The sequence below is a fragment of the Ziziphus jujuba genome, chromosome 3 (genome assembly GCF_031755915.1).
Source record: "Ziziphus jujuba cultivar Dongzao chromosome 3, ASM3175591v1".
NCBI classification, from domain to species: Eukaryota; Viridiplantae; Streptophyta; class Magnoliopsida; order Rosales; family Rhamnaceae; genus Ziziphus; species Ziziphus jujuba.
Window position 1 is genome coordinate 17,904,466 of NC_083381.1, and position 19,845 is coordinate 17,924,310.

The 19,845-nt window shown below is 36.5% G+C and overlaps 1 protein-coding gene across 4 annotated transcripts; it reads left to right on the plus strand.

Annotated features, from left to right (window-relative positions):
* Window positions 1–1,517: 1,517 nt before the first annotated feature.
* Window positions 1,518–18,098, plus strand: LOC107422619 (lupeol synthase). 4 transcript variants are annotated; one of them, XM_048477166.2, is made up of 19 exons: window positions 1,518–1,673; window positions 2,042–2,274; window positions 3,957–4,145; window positions 13,836–13,925; window positions 14,031–14,228; window positions 14,321–14,405; window positions 14,771–14,937; window positions 15,050–15,238; window positions 15,327–15,440; window positions 15,545–15,664; window positions 15,821–15,943; window positions 16,132–16,230; window positions 16,326–16,382; window positions 16,493–16,539; window positions 16,652–16,795; window positions 17,024–17,201; window positions 17,346–17,426; window positions 17,519–17,602; window positions 17,816–18,098. In XM_048477166.2, the coding sequence occupies exons 2-19, from the start codon at window positions 2,074–2,076 to the stop codon at window positions 17,930–17,932; spliced, it is 2,283 nt and encodes a 760-aa protein (XP_048333123.2). In that variant the 5' UTR covers window positions 1,518–1,673; window positions 2,042–2,073; the 3' UTR covers window positions 17,933–18,098. The 4 variants fall into 4 exon arrangements, with proteins under 4 accessions (XP_048333123.2, XP_048333121.2, XP_048333120.2 ...); XM_048477164.2 differs by having other exon boundaries at window positions 1,637–1,793; XM_048477163.2 differs by lacking the exon at window positions 1,518–1,673 and adding an exon at window positions 1,709–1,949.
* Window positions 18,099–19,845: the final 1,747 nt, after the last annotated feature.

Consider the following 19,845-nt stretch of genomic DNA (forward strand, 5'->3'; position numbering starts at 1 on the left):
ATTACAATTTGTTGAACATTTAAGCTTTCTGCACTATTTTTCTTTATAAGTGGTCCCACACGTTCGCTCCATTCCTAAGATAGGGCCCGTATTGAAACTGGACGCATGTTCAGAATATTTCCAAGTGTTTTCCCACGGTGAGGTTTCCATAGGACGGCTCTGCATTTTTATTTAAAATTACTGAAAGCCCCTTTTGTTTTTGTTATACCTTTTTCATTCTGAATTCTTTGTCCAATTTTTTAGATAATCTATAAAAAAAAAAGTATTAAATTAAATTAAATATATATATTTATATAAATATCTTGTTTTTAACATGAAAAATGTTGAAATCAAGATTAAAAAACCACCCGACTATTATGCTTATTGCTATATATACCAATAGACTCTTTAGGCGTGGGCCATAATATTCTATTTAAAAAAAAAAAAATGCGGGGAAACAGGTTCCCAACTTTTACTATTAGTAGATTTGGATAATAATTTATTATTAGCTATTTAAATTGTCATTTCAATATATATTAATGATTATTTATCAACAGTGATAAACATATTTTTCATGTGTATATATATATATATAATTGGCAACCCTCCCTTTTTTCGACTGGTAAGGAATTACAATCAAAATTTTCAAAATTCACCCATGAAATTATTACTCTTTTAACATATCACAATTTCTTCTTTGGCCAGTGCTTGTATTTTTATGAATTATTCATACTTGTACAACATATATGGTCATGCCACTTCAAAGAAAGACGAAACAAAAAATTAAAACTTCAGAAGGAAATATATATATATATATATATGTACATATACATTCTCTTTTTTCTGCTGGTAAGAATTACAATCAAAATTTTCAAAATAAAGCCATTGAAATTATTACTCTTTTAACATATCGCAATTTTTTCTCTGGACAATGCTTGTAGTTTTATGAATCATTCATACTTTTACAGCGTATGTATTTATGAAACAGACGACTTCAAAGAAAGAGGAAACAGAAAACCAAAAAATTCAGAAGAAAAAAAAAAAATATCCTCCCTTTGTTTAGACCGGTAAGAATTACAATCAAAATTTTCAAAATTCACCCAATTAAATTATTACTCTTTTAACATATCACAATTTTTTTCTCTGGACAATGCTTGTATTTTTATGAATTATTCACACTTGTACAGCATATATAGTTATGAAACAGACGACTTCGAAGAGAGAGGAAACAAAAAATTAAAAGAAAAAAATTCAGAAATTCGGAAGGAAAAAAAAAAAATATATATATATATATATATGTATACATACATACATATATATATATATATATATAAGCAAAGGGTATTTTAGTAGTTTTAAATTTTAATGCACTGAAGATAGACTTTTTAAGTTTGAAAAGAAGTAAGCAAATACAACTCACCACCGACTGGTTGGGGAACCAATTTGAATTTTCAGACTTAGCCGCTATATGTTTACTATTATGGGTCAAATGTTTACTACCATTATCTGTAGTGTAGAAAGAAGAAGTTTGATCTGGACATTTGTGTACACTATTTTACCCTTTCTTAAACATATGTTCAGAGCTGGTGGAGCGATTGGAAAAAAATCTAGGATATTTCCTGGGAGTCCCAGAAACATGTTCCTATGACTATTATATTAACAATAAATTATGAAAGTCAAGCATGGTGAACAAGGTACTCTAAGCTAGCTCTATATATAGTGGAGGTCTCAACATGAAGTGATCGAAGCACACACATATACACATACGTAACCTATGATAACCATTTCTACTTGCGTAGGAGATGGTTGAAGAGGTATAGGATCTCAAAAACATCAAAATTCTGATTCATTTTCGCATTTTTCATTCACTAGTTTGTGCTGCTGATTAAAATGAGATCCTCTCTCAACTAATATTTAACTAACTAGCTAGGTACTACTACTCCTCAAATCGAGTTAATTATCTTTTAAAGGTAGGCATATATATCATTCTCACTAGGTACATATATAAATATAGATATATACATATATTTATGCCTATATTGTATACATGATTTTTGTGCAGGAAGTTGAAGATATTATAGAAATCGTCAGAGAATGTGGAAGATAAAGTTTGGAGGGAGTGCAGAGGAGCCATACTTGTTCAGCACGAACACCTTTCATGGCAGGCAGACATGGGAGTATGATGCTGATGCTGGAACCCCAGAAGAGAGAGCTCAAGTTGAAAAGGCTCGCCAACATTTTTACCAAAACCGGTTCAACGTTAAGCCCTGCAGCGACCACCTCTGTCGCTTCCAGGTATAAATGACTATATATATAAATTTTTGCTTTTATCTAGGATTCATATGGGATAATATTAATATAATATTTTGTTGTTAGTAAGAGAAAAGAAAAACCTCACTCTATACGAGTATCTTTAATGACAAATGTTATTATCTATTTGTGTTTTTAAAATTTGATATTAGTATACCATTTTTATTTGCTAAATTTTTGCATTGATTCTTTTATACTATATGGTTAAAAAATAATATTATCAAATTATAAATATTATTAATTTGATGGAATCCATTTTTATCTATAAAAATATAGTATATTACATTCTACATCTTTAAAGTTTTTTTTTTATTACAATCGGACATCCTCATATTTATATTTTTATAATTTTATAAAAATATTTTGTTGTAATTAAAATTTTTTTTAAGAATATACAATGTAATATACTCTTATATAAAATTATAATAATTTAAAATATTAAATCGTTGTGCACTCTATAAAATTTATTATAGTGGGGCCTACAACAAAATTTGACAATTGCATTTTTATTTTAAATTTGGTATAAAAAATGCTATCAAAATTTTACTTCGTAACATTGAAAAGGTAAAAAGCATAATTTATGTCAAAATTTGACACTACAATGGCCAAAGGCAATGTTATTTAATTTTTTTTTCAATTTCGAATGAATTTTATTTAATTTTTAAAGCAATCTTTAAGATTTGAAAAAAATAATGATAATAATAAATGATGGGGAAGAGATTGGACCAAGGTTTTCAAAACCCTGCAGATATTAGCAAAATAGGTGTGGATGCTCGATAGGTTTGTAGGAAACAAATCCTAAGGATTTTGCCGTCTGTTGTTGGTAATTAGTGTAAGGCTGTCGTTAAATCACTCCTGATTGTACGCAATCGTTGTCAAATTACTTGCAAGCTGTCGACACCAAACATTGAGCAATGTCGGTAACCATAACATTTGGGAAATTTGTATAAATTATATATTGCTTGAACTTTTTTCTTTTTCTTATTGTTTTTAGCTTAAAATGTCTAATTTAAATCCTTTAGGGAATCAACGAAATCAAATCTAGATTTTTTTTTTTTGGTTGCTACCCTAATATATATATTTTTTCCTGATCAAATATATATATATATAAAAATTACTGTATTGTCTGTTCCCATGTGAATCCGTATTAAAATTAATTTTTTGTAAAAAACAATGTAAATTCTATGTGAATGGATTGTACTGTAACTTCTCTTAAAAGTCCAAAAAACATAATAAAAAAAAATATATAAAAAATCATATTTTATATTCGTGTTGATTTAGAAATGTCTGTTGACTTGAACACGTGGAAATAATTATTAACTCAATTTGGTATTTGTACTAGAAACGGCCAATAATGTATACCCACCATAACAACGAGGAGAAAGAGGTTGTTAGTCGTTAGGTGTTTTTCTATTTATCATCTCTGATCATAATCACCATTTTTACACGGTAACTTATAATTGAAATATTTATATTTTTTGTGTTAAAATTTTAAAAATAAATATTTTATAATGGTTATATATGTAAACATTTATATATAAAAAAATATTTAAATTGTTATTTGAGGTGCAGATTTTATTTATGATCTTCAATCAGTTATGGAAAATAAATTTTAAAACTTTTTTAGAAAATAAAAAGTTAATATATGGTATAATTAATTGTTTCAGCTTCTAAGAGAGAAGGAATTCAAACAAAGTATTCCTCAAGAGAAGGTTGAAGATGGTGATGAGAAAATTAGTTATAAGACTGCTGATGCAACAATGAGGAGGGCAATCAACTTCTGGTCTGCCTTGCAAAGTCCCCACGGCCATTGGCCTGCTCTGAATGCTGGTGTTATGTTCTACGTCCCTCCCTTTGTCAGTACACTTTTAACTCTCTCTCTCACTCTCTCTCTTTCGGCCAAATTTTCAGTTTTCTTCTAAGCATTGTTCCATTGTCTCATAAGCCAGTAGGACCCATGTCAGGACCCGTCCAGAATTCCTTCCCCGGAACCCTAGACAGCCCTGATCCCAGGGAAATACCACCGAACCTTCCAACGGAAAATCCGGCAGCACCTCCCCTAAGGGATTTACTTACCACAAATTTACCTGCACTGAAAACACACTTCAAAAATATCCCCTTATTCCTCCCACAAACTACAAATTGGTTCCACAAATTGCAGTACTTAAAAAAAATAAATACAGTAATCCAGTGCAAAATAAATACAACAAGAGTGAAAGAAATATTACAACTGCAATAAAAGAATAACAGGGTACTGCCGAACTAAAACAGCGAGGAAGATCAAGTCCGCTCCGAGTGAACACCGACAACCTGGTACCTAGAGGAACGGAATTTAAGAGTGTGAGATGCTAATCATCTCAGTGAGCGACCCTACTACTATACCATATATTATCACAGTAATAAGTATAAATAATAATTATTTGGAAATAATAATATTTTCTCTCAAAACCCTTACAATTCTCTCAGTTGGAAAGGTTCCCCTTTTAAAACAATTTCACAAAAACCCTTTATCCATATGCCCCGAAAACCAAGACATCAATTAAATACCAGAAGCGGTAACAATTATATTTTTAATTCCAATTCAGTTTCCAAACATTTTATTTTTAAAACACAGTTCTGAAAATCATTTGATGCACCCACTATATACCAGTGGCGCCAACAGTACCCAGCGTCCCAAGGTACCGCCAGACAGGAGGTTATAGAAAGAAACCGGCATACGGTCGCGTGGCGTCCCACTGCGCCGCTGCTAACCTGGTGTCCCGGCCAAAGGGGGGTGGCCGCCCTCTCCGATGGCATCCACAGGACACCCTCATAATATCAACCGCGCGCTACTCACACCCACCTGCGCGCTAATCACAACCGTGTGCACACTAACCATATCACATATACCATATCACATAATCAGAACACCAGTACGTGCACGGTGCATCTAAAAATCATAAAATCCATAAATTTAAATCATAAAACAAATTTCACATTTTTCATAAGCATAGCGGGCATAATCCATCCGCTTGTACCGGGAAATTCTCCACAATTTCCTTATAATCCATACCATAAATTCCATGATTTTCAAATCCACCAACTTCCAAATCCATCAATTCAAATATCCACATTTTTTCCAAGCATAAATAATTTCTCGAAATATCATAATCAAATCCCATAATATTTTATGGGCATATTTCATAAAAATTGAAATCACCAACATAACCAAATATTTTCCTTGAAATATTTGAAAATCGAATCGTGCCCAATTTACCATTAAAACCACACCAATTTCAAAATCCTCAAAACCATAAAATAATTCCACATGGCATAAATTGATGAAATACACATTTTCTTAAATCCGATAAATTCACAAATAATTCCACAATAATTCAAATAAATATTTGGCACATAGAAATTAAATTCCAAATATTTAAATCACACATTATATATTCACCAATTAAATTCCCAAAATTAATTTGAAGGTGGGTCACTCACCTTGTGCACGTATCTCAATCAAGATCCTCCGTAGGATTGACTCCGCTACTTGCACGTGCACCTAAAACATCCACAGTACCAAAACCACAAATATTAATATTTTATTCGGGTAATCCCTAAATGGGTACCCGGGGAGCGAACACCAAACGATAACTAAAATTTACGAATTATATACCGAATCGAAGCTCGAGTGATGCTAATCACAGATCCGGTCTTAATTTCCGATGATCGTACCCGACGGGGTCGGAATTTTATCGGGAAGCTTTTCGGGTTTCGGCTCCGCAATTCTCCCAAACCGTCGCGAATTGGTGGAAACGGAAGTCGGATTTGGGTTCAGGAGGTCGAACACTGCGGACTGGAGCTGGCCGGAATTTTCGGGGTACTCGCCGGAACAGTGATTTCCGGCGGCCGCCACGTCACCGGCAACCGTCGCCGGAACAGTAATTTCCGACGGTGGCCGTTTGCTGTGAAATTTTGCAGATTTGTAGATCGTGAGGAGAGCAATCCAACGGGACCGACGGTGAGCAAAACGGAGGTCGGACGGCGGAGAAATCACCGTTTGAAGATTTTCGACCCCTCGCCGGAAAACGCTCCGATCCCGGCGCGTCGGTGGTCCGATGGCCGTGATTTTTGGTGGGTAGGCCGGACTTGAGGAGAGGATGCTGGGTGTATGGCGCGTGTACTGTACATCGGCCGGAATAGTGCCGATTCGCGGTGGCCGGCGGTGGAGGGGAAAAATCGCCGCCAAACTTCGGACGTCCGATCCGGGCGCGTCCGGCGGCCGTTCGCCGTGAAATTTGGAGGTTTTGCCGGAAATGAGGTGGGCAATCTGGCTGGCCGGCGCGTGTACAGTAACTAGGCCGGAAAAACGTGAAAATGGCCGGCGGCCGGCGGGTCCTCTCTCTCTCTTTCTCTCTCCTCTCTCTCTTTCTCTCTCTTCTCTCTCTTTCTCTCTCTTCCCCGAGAGTTTTTCAAAATTAAAACCCTGCGTGACACTGTTCATGCCACGTGGACCAATCAGAAACTGACACGTGGCGTTTCACTGTTCACCGACCCAAAAAAAATATTAAAATAATACGGTATCCGGTAAACTTCAAACGTCCATAACTTTTTAACCGGATGTCCGTTTTGAGCGTGCCGCTAGTCTGTGAACTCGTATCGACGAGCACTTCACAACCATGCATGAGTCAAAGCTCAATTCCCCATAAAAAAAAAGTCAACTCCGGCACCCCTTGGACAGTTTGGACCGCAACTTGTTTCGTCCATAACTTTCAAACCGTAGCTCCGTTTTCGACGTGCTACCAGTCTACGAACTCGTGGCATCGTGCACTTCGCCACGGTGCCCTAGTCATCTTGAAATTCCCACCGAGTCTAAAAGTCAACTTTTGACCCTCTTCGGTCAACGGTCAACGGTCAACCTCGATCAACGTGCACGGATTCCGGTGCGATTTGGGACGGGGTGTTACAGCCTTCCCCCCTTACAAAAATTTCGTCCTCGAAATTTCCACGCGTCACTGGAACAAACAAGGGTTCTGATCACGCACCTGCGCTTCGGGCTCCCATGTCGCTTCCTCGACTAAGTAGTTCCTTGCCAACTAATCCATGCCCAACACTACTTCAAGTCCGGATAGATCCAACAGGATCAGGTCTGCTTCCATCACTTGATCTGTGAAATCGTCGGGCGTAGTCCTGGCTCCCTGCTGCGTCATAGCAAACACCCGACCTTGACTTGTCTGTTGGGGTCTCCTTCCTCTACCTCGACTCGATCCTGCAGACGGCTGGACTGATCCCGAAGAAACTTCTACTGGCTGACTCCCCTGGGAACTCTGTCCTGGAAATATCCCCGTATGCTGTGTCCGTCGACCTGCTTCTAGCACACTGCTGCTACCATAAGGGCAATCCCTCCTTATGTGGCCTGGCTGCCCACACCGAAAGCATAAACCATCCATCTGACACTGCCCAGAATGATTCCCCCTACAAAGTGGACAAATCCGCGGAGAACTAATGCGTGACTGCTGATACGAGCTTGTATCCACACTGATCGAATGGCGAGCTGGCTGGGGCATACGATAACTATCTCTCCTCTGGAATCTGCCTCGTGGGCTTAACCCATCACTGTCTGAGCCTGAGCTATGGCCTTTCTTAGCTGCCCCCTGTCGAGGTACTCCGCTATACGAACCTTCGAAAGATCTGCGCCTTGAGGGTCTGTGTATCTCCTCCTGTCTCTCTAGCTCGAGCGCTGCATCCCTGGCGGACTGATAGGTGGGATGTACTGATCCGGAAAGGGTGTAGCCGATGCTCTCTTTCAATCCGTCTATGAACCTCACCTTCTTCGTGTGATCGTCGGGAATCAGGTGCATGCAGAATTCTGATAGTTCTCGGAATCTCCTCTCGTACTCGATCACTGTCATGTTCCTCTGTCGCAGTTCCTCGAACTCTCTCCTTCTTGCTTCACGGTAGGCAGGAGGACAAAACTCTATCAATGGCAGTTGTTCATCCCAGCTACCACGAAACTGCATAATGCAAGACCTTAGCAGGTCTTCTAAACTTCTCTCTTTATACCAATCCACCAATAATACTTAACAAGCGTCCGGTACATCTTGGTACTCCCAGGATGCATCGCATACATCGAGCTGTGCGCCTCCTCTAAAATCTCCTTCTTGAGTCCTGGGATATCCGGAACGCAAAGTCGTCCTTTATACACGAGGGCTCCATCCCTCCTTATGGAAAATTCCGGATCAAGACCTTCTTGTACCTTGCCCTTAATTGTCCTCAACTTAGGATCTTCCATTTGGGTCTCTACTATACGATCCACCAACACCGGTCGTACCTGGAAGCTAGCCATAAGAACTCCTGAAGGGTGCATATGCATTAACACCCCCATCTTCTTCAACTCCACCATGAGAGGTAGTTGGATGACTTGGATGTGAGCAAGGGATCCAGTAGCCTTCCTACTCAAAGCATCTGCCACTACATTCGCCTAATAGTGACTTTAACTTCCCTCTTGTGCAACTTTCCTTCTCATGCCCACTAATTAAGGATAGTCAAATTGGTCCACGAGAACACGATCTACAAGTCTTGGTCATAGTCGAACGCTAACCATAAGGTGCTTCTAAAGTATGCATCCTTAAACCAACAACCAACTCTCGTGACTCGATCAGCACTTTAAAAGGTTAGATTAGAACTTAAGTCTAATTTCCTCAAATACTGGTATCACCAAGTTAAGGTTGAGATTAATTCACTTATCTTCGATTACCCTCCTAGTACTTACAATTATAAAACCCTTGCTCCTCATTGATTAACCAATAGTCTTAACCTCGACAAACATCAATCTTTCTTTTAACTAAATTCATCAAGGTCATGAATAAAATTCTCAACATCCAAATATCATTCTTGAAAACCCTAAGTTTCCCTTATTTCAAATAAATTCCATGAATCCACACCTCAAGCAATAAGAAATTTAAATCCTAATTCTAGCATCACCACCAAGACTATGAACAAATCACTAGATCCTTAACCCAATAAAGTATTCCACACTTCTCAAATTCTAACTACGTCCCAAAAATCATACTCCTGATCATTGTAAATTATCACCAACAATATCAACCACCTTGAATCGATAAAGCACCACCAATACGAACCTTAAATCTCCAAGGAAATAAGATATCAAGATCTTAGCTTCTAGAATGAAAAATAACCATGCTTAAACATCCAACCATGCCTAAGGAATCATCCTCATCTCATTAACCTCATCAACCACCAAGTAGAACTTTAGTCGCTATCCGGAGCTTGCTTGATTCTCTAAACGCTGTCGTACCTTCTCTTTGTGAATGATAGTTTAAGCACGAAATCCATATTTACATCTCCCTACTTTTACTTATCGGTGACCTAAGTACCTTTATTCGGATCTTGCAACTTCCTTTATCGTGCCAAACCACCATGTCATCCAGTGAGCATTCCATACGTCTTGGTACCCTTGGGGTGTATCGCATACCTTGAATCGCGTGCTTCCTTTAGGATCTCCTTTTTGAACTCAACGATATCCTACTTTGGATTCTCAATTGGCGATACTTAACCTTAAGTCGCTTTTGGAAAAACCATAACATAAAACAAATAATAAAATATATTTTTCAACTATACCTAACTTGCATAGGCAATTGTTAAAACTCCACATTGAAATTCATATCTTAAAATTCATAGCATAAAATAAAATATGCACGCTTGTAATGGAGGTACGTACGACACCTTCTACATGTTACGTAATCCATGATTCCAACTGTCACCGACACTCTGCTACCAATACAAACCAGGGTGGTTGCCTATATTGGCCGTCCAATTCCCCGGGCTCGTAGGCAACATGATCATGGGGCTAGCTCTACATGGACCACATTGGTTCGCCGCCTCCATATGGTGCAGTATAATATCAACAATAGAACATACAGATACATGTACGAACAAAAACCAAAAATACTTGAATAAAACACCTTTAATTTCAAATACCACTTTGAAAAGCATTTAAATTTTGATAATCGATCGGGAAAATATTTTGACGCCTTGAAATCGATCGACACACATCCTTAGGCAATCATCCTTCTTCTCCATGAACGAAACGGATACCATTCACGATGATAAGCTTGACCTTCGAAAAGAAAAGGCATCCTCGACCATCGACTAGGCCATAGGAATTTCCCGTTAGGATAGATGATCCTAATTGACACCCTCGAAGATTAGAGTTATTCAAACTCGGGCAACGAATTTACTTCGAGACAAACAGAAAGAACGCTTTCACACGGGTAAAACGAGAGATTAAACACGGATAGGATGCACAACAATGCACAGTCCCTTAGGAATACTAGAACCTAGAGCTCTGATACCAACTGTCAGGACCCGTCCAGAATTCCTTCCCCGGAACCCTAGACAGCCCTGATCCCAGGGAAATACCACCGAACCTTCCAACGGAAAATCCGGCAGCACCTCCCCTAAGGGATTTACTTACCACAAATTTACCTGCACTGAAAACACACTTCAAAAATATCCCCTTATTCCTCCCACAAACTACAAATTGGTTCCACAAATTGCAGTACTTAAAAAAAATAAATACAGTAATCCAGTGCAAAATAAATACAACAAGAGTGAAAGAAATATTACAACTGCAATAAAAGAATAACAGGGTACTGCCGAACTAAAACAGCGAGGAAGATCAAGTCCGCTCCGAGTGAACACCGACAACCTGGTACCTAGAGGAACGGAATTTAAGAGTGTGAGATGCTAATCATCTCAGTGAGCGACCCTACTACTATACCATATATTATCACAGTAATAAGTATAAATAATAATTATTTGGAAATAATAATATTTTCTCTCAAAACCCTTACAATTCTCTCAGTTGGAAAGGTTCCCCTTTTAAAACAATTTCACAAAAACCCTTTATCCATATGCCCCGAAAACCAAGACATCAATTAAATACCAGAAGCGGTAACAATTATATTTTTAATTCCAATTCAGTTTCCAAACATTTTATTTTTAAAACACAGTTCTGAAAATCATTTGATGCACCCACTATATACCAGTGGCGCCAACAGTACCCAGCGTCCCAAGGTACCGCCAGACAGGAGGTTATAGAAAGAAACCGGCATACGGTCGCGTGGCGTCCCACTGCGCCGCTGCTAACCTGGTGTCCCGGCCAAAGGGGGGTGGCCGCCCTCTCCGATGGCATCCACAGGACACCCTCATAATATCAACCGCGCGCTACTCACACCCACCTGCGCGCTAATCACAACCGTGTGCACACTAACCATATCACATATACCATATCACATAATCAGAACACCAGTACGTGCACGGTGCATCTAAAAATCATAAAATCCATAAATTTAAATCATAAAACAAATTTCACATTTTTCATAAGCATAGCGGGCATAATCCATCCGCTTGTACCGGGAAATTCTCCACAATTTCCTTATAATCCATACCATAAATTCCATGATTTTCAAATCCACCAACTTCCAAATCCATCAATTCAAATATCCACATTTTTTCCAAGCATAAATAATTTCTCGAAATATCATAATCAAATCCCATAATATTTTATGGGCATATTTCATAAAAATTGAAATCACCAACATAACCAAATATTTTCCTTGAAATATTTGAAAATCGAATCGTGCCCAATTTACCATTAAAACCACACCAATTTCAAAATCCTCAAAACCATAAAATAATTCCACATGGCATAAATTGATGAAATACACATTTTCTTAAATCCGATAAATTCACAAATAATTCCACAATAATTCAAATAAATATTTGGCACATAGAAATTAAATTCCAAATATTTAAATCACACATTATATATTCACCAATTAAATTCCCAAAATTAATTTGAAGGTGGGTCACTCACCTTGTGCACGTATCTCAATCAAGATCCTCCGTAGGATTGACTCCGCTACTTGCACGTGCACCTAAAACATCCACAGTACCAAAACCACAAATATTAATATTTTATTCGGGTAATCCCTAAATGGGTACCCGGGGAGCGAACACCAAACGATAACTAAAATTTACGAATTATATACCGAATCGAAGCTCGAGTGATGCTAATCACAGATCCGGTCTTAATTTCCGATGATCGTACCCGACGGGGTCGGAATTTTATCGGGAAGCTTTTCGGGTTTCGGCTCCGCAATTCTCCCAAACCGTCGCGAATTGGTGGAAACGGAAGTCGGATTTGGGTTCAGGAGGTCGAACACTGCGGACTGGAGCTGGCCGGAATTTTCGGGGTACTCGCCGGAACAGTGATTTCCGGCGGCCGCCACGTCACCGGCAACCGTCGCCGGAACAGTAATTTCCGACGGTGGCCGTTTGCTGTGAAATTTTGCAGATTTGTAGATCGTGAGGAGAGCAATCCAACGGGACCGACGGTGAGCAAAACGGAGGTCGGACGGCGGAGAAATCACCGTTTGAAGATTTTCGACCCCTCGCCGGAAAACGCTCCGATCCCGGCGCGTCGGTGGTCCGATGGCCGTGATTTTTGGTGGGTAGGCCGGACTTGAGGAGAGGATGCTGGGTGTATGGCGCGTGTACTGTACATCGGCCGGAATAGTGCCGATTCGCGGTGGCCGGCGGTGGAGGGGAAAAATCGCCGCCAAACTTCGGACGTCCGATCCGGGCGCGTCCGGCGGCCGTTCGCCGTGAAATTTGGAGGTTTTGCCGGAAATGAGGTGGGCAATCTGGCTGGCCGGCGCGTGTACAGTAACTAGGCCGGAAAAACGTGAAAATGGCCGGCGGCCGGCGGGTCCTCTCTCTCTCTTTCTCTCTCCTCTCTCTCTTTCTCTCTCTTCTCTCTCTTTCTCTCTCTTCCCCGAGAGTTTTTCAAAATTAAAACCCTGCGTGACACTGTTCATGCCACGTGGACCAATCAGAAACTGACACGTGGCGTTTCACTGTTCACCGACCCAAAAAAAATATTAAAATAATACGGTATCCGGTAAACTTCAAACGTCCATAACTTTTTAACCGGATGTCCGTTTTGAGCGTGCCGCTAGTCTGTGAACTCGTATCGACGAGCACTTCACAACCATGCATGAGTCAAAGCTCAATTCCCCATAAAAAAAAAGTCAACTCCGGCACCCCTTGGACAGTTTGGACCGCAACTTGTTTCGTCCATAACTTTCAAACCGTAGCTCCGTTTTCGACGTGCTACCAGTCTACGAACTCGTGGCATCGTGCACTTCGCCACGGTGCCCTAGTCATCTTGAAATTCCCACCGAGTCTAAAAGTCAACTTTTGACCCTCTTCGGTCAACGGTCAACGGTCAACCTCGATCAACGTGCACGGATTCCGGTGCGATTTGGGACGGGGTGTTACAACCCATATGGGACCCACACGTCTGAGAGGGTCCACTGGTTTGTGAGAGAACGGAAACAGTGTTTCAAAAAGCACTTAGAAAAATTTTCGTCGTATTGTTTCTTGCTGGAAATTTTAAATTACTCCATAGCCTCATCAAGTAAAAAAATATATATATATATATATTTTAATTTCCTAACCAAAAATAAATAAAAATTCAGGTGTTTTGTATGTATATTACCGGGACACTTCATACCGTATTCAATGAACATCATCGAAGGGAAATGCTGTGGTATATGTACTGCCATCAGGTAATTAAACTAATTAGTTATTAGAAAAAAATTAAATATTATCGGTCGGAAAATTAATTACTTTTGCCAAAAAAAAGAAAATTATCAATTAATTATAAATTGCAGAACGAAGATGGTGGATGGGGATTGCACATTGAAGGGCCAAGTATGATGATGTGTACGGTTCTCAACTATCTGGCCATGAGGATACTCGGAGAAGGTCCGGATGGCGGCCTGAACAATGCGTGTAGCAGAGCCAGAAAGTGGATTCTTGATCATGGTGGCGCCATGTACTCTGGATCTTGGGGAAAGACTTGGATGGCTGTATGGATAATATGAATATTCATTTCATGATTAATATCTCAATTCCAGAATAATAATTACATAAAACTTGTTGCACATATAATTAATTGCAGATTCTGGGTGTGTATGATTGGGAAGGAAGCAACCCAATGCCACCAGAGTTTTGGTTCCATCAAACTTTAGTCCCTTTGCATCCATGTAAGCTTCAATTTTTACTTTTACTATACTTAATCATAACTAGTCCACCAATTATACATATACATATACATATATATATATATATATATATATATATATATATATATATATATATATATAAAATATAATGTGGCTTCTATCATATCGATGCTATGTTAAAACTATTAGAATTTTTTTTTTAAATATTAAATTATTTTAAAATCAAATTTAAATTTTATTTATAATTTTTTGATGTCTATAATTCATATTCTTTGAATAATTTTTTAAATATAAAATTTGATGTGAGTTCGACTCTTTATATATATATATATAGTAAAACTCAAATCCTATACATAATTTAATTTGTAATTTATATAAATATGCAGCCAAGATGTTCTGCTATTGTCGTTTGACGTTCATGCCCATGTCATATTTTTATGGAAAGAGGTTTGTCGGGTCCATAACACCACTCATTCAACAGCTTAGAGAAGAAATCTACAACCAACCTTACAATCAAATCAAATGGCCCAGAGTCCGCCATTTTTGTGCAAAGGTGAAACATATTTAATTATTTTAAAAATTCATAAAAAAATTGAATGTGCTATGTGTACATTATAACTGACTGTTCTAGGTTGATTAATGTATGTAATTGTTAATTGTTGCAGGAGGATAATTATTACCCACATGGTCGATTACAACGCTTGATGTGGGATGGTTTTTACTATGTGGCGGAGCCCCTTCTGAATAGCAGGTTCTTTAGAAGGATAAGAGAGTATGCTGTCCAAAAAGCAATCGACTATATCCATTATGAAGATGAGAACAGTCGGTATATTACTATTGGATGCGTAGAAAAGGTAATAAACAAATATTAACTCGGTAAGAGAGATTAATATTCTAGTACAAAATGCATTCAGTAAGTCTCTCTATTACTCCATATGACAGCCATTGATGATGCTTGCTTGCTGGGCGGATGATCCCAATGGTGAATATTTTAAGAAGCATATTCCAAGGGTTGCTGATTACTTGTGGATTTCAGAAGATGGATTGACCACGCAAGTTAGTATATTAGTTTTTATTTATTATCAATTTGTAAGAAAAACATGCGCTTGAAAGCAATATATATATATATATATTGATTGGGAATTTCGGATATTTCGCAGAGCTTTGGGAGTCAGACATGGGATGCTAGTCTTTCAGTTCAAGCTCTACTTGCTGCCAATATTAGTAACGAAATTGGACCTATACTGAAGAAAGCACATGAATTTTTGAAGATGTCACAGGTTTGTATTAAATCCATGACACATTTTCTTCAGTAATAACTTGATGGAATCTTTCTCCTTGTTCTTTTTTTCATTTCATTTTTTTATTTTTTATTTTTTATGGTTCACTATTGACATACAGTTGTAATTAATTGTACAATATCAATATTTGATAAGGTGAGGGTAAATCCTTCTGGTGACTACTTAGCCCATTTTCGCCACACTTCTAAAGGAGCATGGACTTTCTCTGATAGAGATCATGGTTGGCAAGTTTCTGATTGCACTGCAGAAGCTCTCAAGGTATTTTGCACACATATTCACATCTTAAGTTTCAACGAAGGGTGTGAATATGTATATATATATATATATATATATATATATATATATATATATATATGTTGCCTTAGTTGCCACCACAGAACACAAATATGATGCCTTAGTTGCCACCACAGAACACAAATATGAATATTTGTTATCATATATTTCAGTGTTGCTTAATGTTCAAAACCATGTCACCGGAACTTGTGGGGGAGCCAATGGAACCGGAGTGTTTTTACGATGCAGTTAATGTCATACTTACGCTGCAGGTAATTTGCGGAGAAGTACTAAAGTTTGCATTTACATTTCTTATTTTCATTTTGAAGTGCAAATGATAAAAAGATGTTTTGTGGCTTGAAATCAGAGTGAAAATGGTGGTGTCTCAGCTTGGGAGCCAACTGGAGCGCCAAAATGGTTGGAGGTAAAGTAAATGTCATTACCATATGAACATAATAAAAGTATCTTAAATTTAATCCCCCTTCACAAGCTTCTTAAATACTTGTTAACCGCAAATTATTTTCCTTTCTTCAGTGGCTGAATCCTGTGGAATTCCTTGAGGACCTTGTGATTGAATATGAGTAATTAATTAATCCTTTCCATTAACTTGTGGTTTAATATGTATTATTCAGTTTTTAATTGTTAATTCTTTTTGTAAACTAATTTTGAGAGTTATGATGAAATATAAATCAGGTACGTAGAATGCACTTGCTCTTCAATTCAGGCCTTGGTTTTATTTAAGAAGTTATTCCCCGGGCATAGGAAGAAAGAGATTAATAACTTTATCACCAAGGCTGTGGAATACCTCGAGCAAATTCAAATGCCAGATGGCTCATGGTACTTCATAAATTTTTGCTAAAATATACACCAGACACCACCATAAAAAACATGCTTCATATCTGGCAACATGTTGACGCTTTCATCTCGCAACATGTTGTTGTTTATGTGAAGTGCATACTTTATGTATATATATATTTATGATATTAAAGACAGCGCTTATCAAAACTGTTAAAGTGATTAGAAAGAAAACATCCAAGAAATTGAGTATTTGATTTTGATTTGCAGGTACGGGAATTGGGGAATATGCTTTGTATATGGGACATGGTTCGCAATCAGAGGGCTGGAGGCTGCTGGGAAGAACTATTATAATTGTGAGGCTGTGCGCAGAGGTGTTGAGTTTTTACTTAATACACAGAGAGAGGATGGTGGTTGGGCTGAGAGCTACACATCATGTACTAACAAGGTCTTTCCTTTTTCTGTTCTCCTATGAATATTAGTATTTGTCAATCTTGGATTATGTAATTTTTCAAACTTTATTATTCAAAAGCTTATGTTTAATTCTCAGATTAATTTAAACACATGTTGGTGTTTGAATACTGGTTTGCAGGTATATACACCATTTGAAGGAGCCCACTCGAATCTGGTGCAAACTGCAATAGGATTGATGGGTTTAATCCATGGTCAACAGGTATTAATTAATTACTTAATTGTTAATTTCTACTTTTAATTTATTATATATATACAAACATTGTAATTAATTTTAATTTGTAATGTGATAAGGCTGATAGAGACCCAACTCCTATACATCGAGCTGCAAAGCTTTTGATAAATTCCCAATTGGAAGATGGGGATTTCCCACAACAGGTTTGTAGCAAACAGGTTAAATTATAATTTATCAATTATATTATTATTTTTATTATTACAACAATTTCTTAATCTAAAAAGGAGGATGCGTGTTTGAAACACACGACCTTATGAGTATAGATATGGAAGGAATATACCAATTGAACCAATCTAATTTGGCAAAAATTAAATTATATTAATTTGAGTAATAGATTTGTGATTTGTTAATGGCAGGAACTTATGGGAGTTTTCATGAGGAACTGCATGCTGCACTATGCAGCTTATAGGAACATTTTTCCAGTGTGGGCTCTCGCTGAGTACCGGAATTTGGTTCCACTTCCTTCTAATTAAACGAACAGTGAATCGTTGGAGCAAAAAGTGCAGAGGCAGTCTTGCCCATAAGCTTGAAAAATTATATATACTTACTAAATCTACGCGAATGTTAACGAGTTATCATAGTTAAATTTATATTAGCCATCGACTAATCAAATATGATATATATATATATATATATATATATAGATAAGAAAAGATTTACAGCTTATGTTTTTTGGTTGTCGTGTTATTACATATGATTTTGGATGAAATATTAAATGGATTACATGTAATATCGCATTAGACAAACAATATAAAAAGCTCAATGTCCCCAGTAAAAAAAAAAAAAAAAAAGAATAAATTCTCTATTGTAATACTTTATATGTAATTATAAAAAAAAGGGGTCTGAACTTGGGCCTAGATACGAATAAAACTTCATATTGTAATAAGTTATGATTTTCTACATCCTATTTCAAGAAACTTGCCTCTATGTATTGAAAAATTATATGTATATTGCGAAAAAAAAAATTTATATTATTTAAAGATTTAAGATGAAATCAACATATTTATCTAAAGTTATTTGAGACAAAGTATTTATAGAATTTAGATTGAGAGAAAAAACATTAAAGAAAATGCATAATTTTAGACTTTTTTAATATGTCTTTACACACTTGCAATACTACATTTGATATACATGTAGCAGTTTTTTTTATAATTTTAAGAGTATTTATACTTTGGATTTGACATTAATTAATTATTAATATAATGTATATTTTACCTCTATATAACTTGCACCAAAGATAACTAAGTTAAAACAATAATTTTCGTAGCCATAGTCTATAATCCACTAAATTATAACCTCTTCATAATTAGTTTTACTTTTACATCAAAATTGTAGTAAAAATTATTATTTTTCTTTTATTTTTTCCGAATCATAGACATTTTCTTTATGTATGTGGATGAACTGGATCGTCATAAATGCTAGGTACACATAGAGATAAACTCGAGAAGAAAGTGGTAAAACACGTAATTTACGTTGCTGTGAAACACCTCATATGCAAATATTTTTAAAACAAATATTCGTTTCACTTTCCTGTTGTTCCGTAATGTTTATGTTTATTTTTGGTTTTCTTCTTTTTTTTTTTTTTTTTTTTTTTTTTTTTTAAGTTTTGCTAAGTTGTATAATTAACTTATGTTTTATTTGATATATTTTATTTTTTGATAAAATGTTTTTTTATGATAGTTAAACTTTTCATTTCTATATAGGCTTAAAAAAAATTAAAAACCATTTCAAAATGTTTACAAAATGAAACTGATTTTGATATAGTGTATCTTTTTCATTATAAATAACAATCACAGTAATCTAAATAATTGAATCTACTTATCTCAACTTAAAAAGTTAATGTTATTATTGGAATCTCCTTGTATATATATATATATATATGTATATACACAACTCGTCTATGTGGGGGTAGATGAATTAACCCATGTATCCAATAAACGATATGCATTAGGCGCTTACCAAGTGGTGAGCACCTTTTGTCACTATAGCAATCTTATATACATATATATATATATATATATATATATATATATATATATTTAAGCTCTGAAAAATTTTAAAAAAAATTAAGTAGAAACTATTAAAAGTGTTAAGAGGGTCCATAAAAACAGTTTATTTTTATGCTTTATAAAAAATAATTAAAAAAAAAATTCCGTATATATAGAGGGGATGAAGCTTAGGTTAAGACAACTTGATTTTTTAAAATCAGATCCTAAATATTATCCTTTAATTACGTGGGATATCCTATATGGCAAGTTATGTCCTCTATGTTGTTTCCATGTTGGTTGCCACATAGGAAATTAAATTATCAATCATTTAAAAAAAAACTAATTAACTTTTTATAACAATTTTCAATTTGTCTGCAGCAAATTTGACAGGTTTGTTA

Coding starts and splice junctions, on each gene's coding strand:
- LOC107422619 (XM_048477166.2), top strand. CDS start 2,074: ATGTGGAAGATAAAGTTTGGAGGGAGTGCAGAGGAGCCATACTTGTTC. Junction 15,665..15,820: donor AATTTTTGAAGATGTCACAG/GTTTGTATTAAA, acceptor ATATTTGATAAG/GTGAGGGTAAATCCTTCTGG. Junction 15,944..16,131: donor GCACTGCAGAAGCTCTCAAG/GTATTTTGCACA, acceptor CATATATTTCAG/TGTTGCTTAATGTTCAAAAC.